This window comes from Paracoccidioides brasiliensis (genome assembly GCF_000150735.1).
Source record: "Paracoccidioides brasiliensis Pb18 unplaced genomic scaffold supercont2.13, whole genome shotgun sequence".
Taxonomy (NCBI): Eukaryota; Fungi; Ascomycota; class Eurotiomycetes; order Onygenales; family Ajellomycetaceae; genus Paracoccidioides; species Paracoccidioides brasiliensis.
The window spans coordinates 74,017-82,136 of NW_011371370.1; the positions used below are offsets into that span (position 1 = coordinate 74,017).

At 45.2% G+C, this 8,120-nt stretch overlaps 3 protein-coding genes across 3 annotated transcripts; 2 read left to right on the top strand and 1 right to left on the bottom strand.

Moving 5' to 3' along the window:
- Positions 1-295: 295 nt before the first annotated feature.
- PADG_07846 (cleavage polyadenylation factor subunit MPE1) lies at positions 296-2,398 on the top strand (the record flags this gene model as incomplete). The annotated part of the gene is made up of 4 exons (XM_010764909.1): positions 296-467; positions 532-829; positions 904-1,004; positions 1,059-2,398. The coding sequence occupies 4 exons, from the start codon at positions 296-298 to the stop codon at positions 2,396-2,398; spliced, it is 1,911 nt and encodes a 636-aa protein (XP_010763211.1).
- Positions 2,399-3,022: 624 nt separating this feature from the next.
- Positions 3,023-4,922, bottom strand: PADG_07847 (uncharacterized protein; the record flags this gene model as incomplete). The annotated part of the gene is made up of 2 exons (XM_010765004.1): positions 3,023-4,638; positions 4,802-4,922. 2 exons carry the CDS (start codon positions 4,920-4,922, stop codon positions 3,023-3,025), a joined length of 1,737 nt encoding a protein of 578 aa, XP_010763306.1.
- Positions 4,923-5,331: 409 nt separating this feature from the next.
- On the top strand, positions 5,332-6,546 carry PADG_07848 (cytoplasmic tRNA 2-thiolation protein 1; the record flags this gene model as incomplete). The annotated part of the gene is made up of 1 exon (XM_010765005.1): positions 5,332-6,546. The coding sequence occupies one exon, from the start codon at positions 5,332-5,334 to the stop codon at positions 6,544-6,546; it is 1,215 nt and encodes a 404-aa protein (XP_010763307.1).
- Positions 6,547-8,120: the final 1,574 nt, after the last annotated feature.

Genomic DNA, 8,120 nt, shown 5'->3' on the forward strand with positions numbered 1-8,120 from the left:
TTTAATCGCAAGGCAGTCCCATCCAGTTATCGATACAACAATAACCCAGTTGAGGGTATTCCTAATCTCGTTCTGGCATTCAAAAAATTACCTCTCTGTCCTTGCTCAATATATCGATCGTCAAAACTTCTAAAAAAAAAAAAAAATCAAATCAAAAACCCGTCTGTGGTAGTTGGCAAGGTTGAGACGACTCGGAACATTGCAGTATTTTCTATCTTTGTTTAGACACATCCTACCTGATCGCAGTTCCCAAATCCAAATTATTGTCAATTGTTAACTCCTCCCATCAATTATCATGACTTCTTCTGTTCATTTCAAGTTCAAATCTCAGAAGGAGCCCTCGAGGGTAACGTTTGATGGTACGGGTATATCGGTTTTTGAGCTGAAAAGAGAAATCATCAATCAAAATCGACTAGGCGACGGAAGTGATTTTGAGCTTGCGATATATAATGAAGATACTAACGAAGGTAAGTCCCAGCTGTTTATCCAGGCTGGAAGTAGGACCTTGGAGACCTGACTTTGTTCGCATAGAGTATGACGATGATACCACCATTATCCCACGATCCACATCTGTCATCGCCCGCAGACTTCCTGCTGCCAGACCTGGCAAGGGCGGTGCTGCACGTTATGTCTCCGGTAAGATGCCAGTGAACGCTCGTAGCTCATCTAGGATTGAGCCCCCTGCCGCTGGCCGAACGATAGGTGGTGGAGGTGCGGTTATAAACAATATTTCCGATTTGAATAGCGCACAGTCCGAAGATGAGAAGATCAAAGCATTATTTAGTTTGCAAGAAACTCAGTGGAAGGAACAGCAAAACGAAATGGCCAAGTAAGATGAGCGATATTCCATCCTATATCGTAGTCACCCATTATATACTGTGTTGCTAACGGAAATCCGTTTAGTGCCACTCCAGTCCCGTTTCATCGGGGAAGGGGAAAACCTGTTAATATTCCTGACCATCCGCCCCCACCAGGCTACCTATGCTACCGTTGCCGAGAGAAAGGTATGTCTCTATAAGCCCACACAGGATATTTTTATAAATTTAACAAGCTTCTAGGGCATTGGATCCAGGCATGTCCTACTAACAATGACCCAAAATTCGACGGCCGTTATCGAGTTAAGCGATCGACGGGAATACCCCGCTCTCTCCAGAAACAGGTTGAAAAGCCCGATTCCCTGGCATTAGATGGTTCAAACGAAGATTCAAAACTTTCCGGGGTCATGGTAAACGCTGATGGTGATTTTGTGGTTGCCCAACCAGACAAGGCGTCGTGGGAACTGTACCAGGAAAAGGCCAAAGCTTCTGCAGCAGCCGCAGCTGAATTTGCGGCGGCTGAGGGGAGCAAAGAGATACAAGCGCGTGGTCTACAGTGTCCAATTGATAAACGCTTACTACTAGAGCCAACGAAAACTCCATGCTGCAGCAAGACATATTGCAACGATTGTATCACAAATGCATTGATCGAAAGTGATTTCGTTTGCCCCAATTGCTCCACTGAAGGCGTATTACTAGACAATTTAGCAGTGGACGAAGAGGCTATTACTAAGCTAAAGGATTATGAAAAAGAAAAATCAGAGAAAAGGGATAAAGAAAAAGAAGAAGGATCAGTTAGTGAGGAAAGTACCAGATCCCCTCGACCAAAAGTGGCTTCGGAATCCGCCAACCACAAACCCACCTCTGCATTGTCTCCAGAAACTCTGACGCAACCCAATTCAACATATCCAAAGAAGCGGCCCGCAGGTGAAGGTGACGAAAACAATAATGAGGAACCAATCGCTGCACCAGCAATGAAAAAGCAAAAATCGAACGATAGCCAGTCCCAGGTTAACAATCAACATAACTCAAGATTTAAACCCATGAACAGATTCTCCCCAACCCCATTCAATCAGCAACTATCGTCCGGAAATTTTAACTCACCATCACCTCAAAATTTCCCGTTTATGGGGTTCCCTCCAAATAATATCATGTCAATGACTGGGTTTGTTGGGGGTGTAAACCATTCTCCTATGTCTAACGGATATCCGCATGGCGAAAGTGGATGGAATCAAATGGCTAACAACAATATGAGTTTCGGGCCACCAAACCTTTCCTATATGACTGGATTCAACCAAACAATGATGCCAGTTGGCGGATATGGGCCCCCCAATTTCGGCCCTGCTGCGGGTGGGATGCCGATGAATATGAATTTCATGAGCCAACAACTTAGTCATTTGCCGCAAAGACCACCTTTCCAGCAAAATCCAGGAATCACCACCTTCTCGAACCAACAGCGAACCAGTTTCGGTAGACCATTCGCGAAGGAGGAAGACAATGCATACTTACGCCAGCCCGTAAACCCTCATCGGCATCAGGCGAGGCAAAAACGAATTAGGCCTAGTGACTATCGGGAACTGTAGGTGTAACGCTAGGGAATGGATATCTTATCTCAGCATGACAATTTATAATCACATCATTGTACAGTACTTGTTTCGGAATATCTTGATATTTTCAGCATGGAGTTCATCGGCGGTGAGTGCTCAGCCAGTGATGGTAGAGGAAAATGTGGATACAGTATATTTTAACAGCATTTCTGATAATTGTCAAAGAGTTGATTTGAAGTTTATTGTGCTCTTCCCGCAATTGTCATCAACTACCTTTATAATTAGGCCATTACTTACAGTCTTCAATCATGACTAACGATGGATCAGAAACCGTATAGAGGTTGAATAGTAATGTCAAACGCATATGTAGTTAAAACGATAAATATCATAATTCCTGCCAATCCATTTTATCAGTAGGAACAAAAACTTGATCGAATTGAATTCATTTCTGTATTAGTGTCTTCCCTCGCAACCCGGTGCACAAGTTTTAATAACCCAAGACATCATCATGAAGGGAAGGGCTGGGAATGAATAATAAGCAACTCAACCGTTAACGTCAACGTGAAAATTATATGGCAGTGATACGAGAATAATACGGGCGTATCCATGGATGGGATGTTGACCATTCAAATTCCTAACTACGAGATAATGTATTAAATATTAACCCTCCTGCTCCCTTCCTTCCAACTTATCAGCCAAAACTTTAGCATCCCGCTTCCCTCGGTCTACGTCGACAAGCAACATGAGTGGTAATGGGACCAAAATGACGACGGCCAAAAATCCAAATGCAGGACGAATCTCTCCGTATGCATCTGTAATCATTCCGACGATCGCGGGACCAAAAATACTCGACCCCTTATCGGTGATGGCATACAATGAGTAGAAGGATGCCTCGAACCCTGGTGGTATTAACTCGCCAAAAAAGCTTCGACAATAGGATGACAATCCTCCCATTACAACGCCATAAAACGCCCCTAGCATGTACATTTCCCAAGGTTGCTGAAGCCCAAAGACTCCCAGCTTTTTAATTGATGGGATGAATCCGAGAAGTCCGTAAAAAGGTATGAGCTCAAAAACGCAAATACAGGCGATGATAGTTTGCGAAGCTTGCAAGTTCAACCGACGAGACAGATAGTTCCAAAAAAACGCACCACACACTCCGGAAACCATTGCTATTACGTTGATTAGTCCAAGGGCGGCAAGCTTCATACCCAGCTGGGTTTTGGCAAATAACACAGCAGTGCCGCTCACCGTGGCAATACCATCGGAAAGGAGAAACCACGCAGCTAAAAAGATAAGCACATCTTTGAGATGACGGACTTGAAGAGCTGTGCGACCGAGAGACTGCCATGCATACACAATATAATTTACCCACTGCCACGTATGGGCTCCTCGAACCGAGCTGGAAAGCGGGGGTCCGGGGCGTGGACGGAGCCACATAGCTGCAGGTATCGTAAAGAGTAACCACCACAGCCCAATTCCGAAGAGAACGAGCCGTAGGGAGAATGTTGTTGAGCCCGTGACGGCCACGACAAAGATGGATATAATTTGGAGAATAACAGCCCCAATATAACCAATGCCAATCCCGTAGGAAGATATCCTCGTCGATAACTGGAGCTCCGCCGACGTTTGGGGAGATTTTAATAAAGAGTCGTGTGTAGACAGATTAGGGTTGTTCTGAAGTAGAGCCGATGTGACTGACGACAGACTACTAGACCGGCGTCTCTGGCTAGATCTAAGCTGCTGAGGTGCAGCAGCGGATTGTCCATCATCGTGCGTAGGGTCAGCCGGAGTCGATTGAATGGAAGGATGATGACGAACAAGCAAAGGTAGAAATGAATTGAGTAATACAAAAGAGGCGCCAAAGCAGGTATTCGCTACAATTGCTAATAAAGCGCCAAGGAGATAAACCTGCGGAACAACTGCCAGGAAGAGCATGGTTGAGACCGCACCGACGACAGCGAAGACCAAGAGATATGTCTTTCGGTAGACTCCATGATCCGCCGCTCCAGACATGGAGATGATTAATAGTGACTGGACTAAGACACTGACTGAGAATGTGTACATCGCAAAGCTGGCTGTGTTTATTTGAAACCCTAAGATATATACTACACACTGCGTAGTCTCGGGAGAGTGTGGGCTGCTCGGAGAAGACAAGGCCAGACTAGGTACAACAGGAGTCGTTCTCCAGGTCGCACTGCATGGTGTCGCTTTATTTGAAAGAAGGACTCCTCGATCCCTTGCCATCTGCTCGAGGGTGATCGGGAGGAAGGATCCTACGTGCAAGCTAGGATTTAGTGAAGAGTTCCAGCAGAGAAGTGGTGGGTTCTGGCACTGTACAGAAAACAGGCAAGTCGGTTTTCAATACCAGCTCTCTAATGCTCTCTCGATGCATTCTCATCATAGATGCAGGGAAAAGAAAGAAGCTGGATAACATACCCATAGCACAAGCTGTGAACACCTCCGCTGCCCAGCCATAGCAATACCATCCTGCCAGCTCCTTTTTGCTTGTTGGACGAGAATCATCCCCAGGATACCTACCGTCTACTTGCTCATCCATCATCAACCAAGAGACGGTACATAGCCTCAGGAGGCAACAGGTTAGAGAAGTGAAGATGTCATTCAGCTGGAAAGTCAGCCTTATATACAGAGCCAAGGTCCAATCACATGATGTAGATAAAATAATTGAGAAAATGAAGCTAGAGACAGCTTCTAGTGTAGTTTACTATTAACAAGACTATATAGAATGTAATAATGATATTCAAATAACAGCTGTTTACCTAACTACGTAGTTAACTAACTAGTTAGCCGCGGTGCACTTATATAAATACAGAATGCCTGAGGCATCAGAGCAGTTTAGGGCTGGAGACCCTGGGATTCCTCTTCCGGACTAGCGCCCCGCATCAATATCAAACGACTCCCGCTCTTCTTTACTACTCAAATTATCATTGAATACCTGGTCGTTGAAGATGGCTTCCACCCTATGTTACAGCTGCAAATCCTCCCGCGCCCTCATAATCAGACCCAAGAACAGACACAAGCTTTGCAAACTGTGCTTCCTGGAACTTTTCGAACAGGAGATTCATGATACCATCGTCTCCAAAGCCCTTTTTTACCCCGGTGAAAGGGTTGCCATCGGCGCAAGTGGTGGCAAGGACAGCACGGTTCTTGCCTCTGTGCTCAAAACGCTGAATGAGCGCCACAACTATGGACTGCATCTCACACTGCTCTCCATTGACGAGGGAATCAAAGGATACCGAGATGACAGCTTGGAAACGGTCAAGCGCAACGCGGCGCAATATTCTATGCCATTAGAAATAGTGGGGTACGATGAATTGTATGGATGGACAATGGATCAAGTGGTTGCAGAGGTTGGGAAGAAGGGAAACTGCACGTACTGCGGGGTGTTTAGACGACAAGCGCTCGACCGTGGAGCCGCGAAGCTCGGAATTAAGCATGTCGTTACAGGACACAATGCGGATGATGTCGCTGAGACAGTGATGATGAATCTATTGCGCGGTGATCTTCCACGACTATCTCGGGCAACGAGCATCGTGACGGAGTCGTCGGCGAGTGACATCAAGCGGAGTAAGCCACTCAAATATGCCTACGAAAAGGAAATTGTTTTGTACGCCCATCATAAGAAATTGGATTATTTTAGTACGGAGTGTATCTATTCGCCGGAGGCGTTTAGAGGGAGTGCGAGGACGTTGATTAAAGATCTGGAGAAAGTGCGCCCAAGTTCTATACTGGATATCGTTCGAAGCGGAGAGGACATGGCAAGGCTCGTGCCTCCAGAAATAAGTAGTTCAGGCAAACATATTCCTCATACATCTGTTGCTGCGCTTGAGGGAGATGCAGAAGATTATTCTACCGGAGGCTGTGGAAGCCAAAATGGACCGCCGAATGGCAGAGAATTGGTGGATATAGAAAAGGATCTATCAGAAGATCAAACAACGGCCACTCATGAAATCCAGATTTTACCAACTAAAAAACCTCACGGTGTTAGAGGGCCCGGCCAAAAGCCGCTGAAATTACAAACCATGGGGCGTTGCGTACAGTGTGGGTATCTTGCTAGCCAGAGGATATGCAAAGCCTGCATGCTACTCGCGGGATTGAATAAGGGGCGGCCGAAGACTTCGATCGAAGTAGCCGTGGGGGAGAAAGCAGCACAACACTTGTGAGGTAGATGACATCCAAGTAACCAGCAGGAAGAATAATGTGGGAGAATTCGATATTTTCCCTCGCTTGAACGCTATTCCACCCAATAGTTAACAGGCCAACCACGAACTGACGACCTGACGGCTTCATTCTATTACGAGGGGTTTCATGCCGGGATATTTTTCTGTGTTTGCCTCAGGCAAGGAAACAGAATGTGATATTCGTCTCAGGAGGATTTCCCATCAAAGAATCCGCTTCTGGATTCTTTGAGCTTTCGCCAGATGGGTATATACCCAGTAGACTAGGGACAGGGAGGCAAATTTTCCTGAATGTTAACCGAGTCATCTATAAATTCTCGCAAATCCTCACATACAAACTTTATTCTATCTTCGAATTCATCAAGTATCGATGACCAATCAATCTCCTCGACTAAGTTACTCAACCTCGAGATCACTTTGGCTAGTGAACGAGCCCTCTTTTGCATGTAGCGAAACCATAATTGATCGGACGAAAAACTTTCTCGATATATTTTATACCATGAAGTTTTGATTTCAGATATACTCCACTACCGTTTTCTTTCACCCCAACTCCATCATATGTGGTATTTAAGTGGTGGGTCAAGTTGAATCAAAGTCTTCATTATTCATATAAAACATGTCGAAATGATAGACACATTTCTTCTCGTCAAGACTCAATGCTGGACATCAATTGGCAACATATGCATGTCTGCGCATAGGGTTCTCATAACTCACAATGTATGTGAAAAAACCTTTATGTAAATACTTTATAGTTAATGTCTATGAAACATGAGATACTCAGCCCTTCATTCTAGCTGCAACAACAACTACAAAGACACTTCATAATAATGAACTATAAACAGAGAAAAATTAAATATTATCTGAAAAATATGATTCAAAAACTCAAACTTAATGATCTTTATAATGTCAGGCCTATCCGCCTTCTTACGTAATCCGCACCGTATATAACTTCCGCGTAGCTAGCGATCGCTTCATAATCAATCAAGCAATCTATCCTTCACAGGTTATGAGACCCGTTTTGCGCAAATAACTGCCAATTCAGGGGAATTCTTGCCAAATATAGCGTATATTAATCGCTACTCGCTTCATTCAATATAATATTGTCTTATTTTATGTCAATTGATCGATTTGGTGCGCTCTTATATTATTTTTTTTCCGTGTTCAATCCGTTCGCTTAGCGGGTGAAAAAATCTGCAACTCGCTAATTTTTCAGCGACTGATCGCACAAGAACGTGCCAATCCGCTCAATCAAGCTTATAGGCAAGAATCTCGCCGAATAAGATTACTCCGTTATAAAGAAGATTAATACGACATGGCGGAACGTATGATGACTCGCTCGCGGTCGCGATCGAGCCAATCCAGCCAGTCTGACCGATCTGAAAATGACCAGGGGGGCCTGAGCTCACCGACCCCCCCAGGGGCATTCAAGAGTTCCAATATTGGACCCCCCGAAACGCCCAATCGGCAAGCCGGGCTGATTACAGCCCCTACCACGGTGAGGCCGGTCCGCCTACGTCGTGTCGAATATGCCGATCCGACTCCTTCAGAAGATGGGGTGG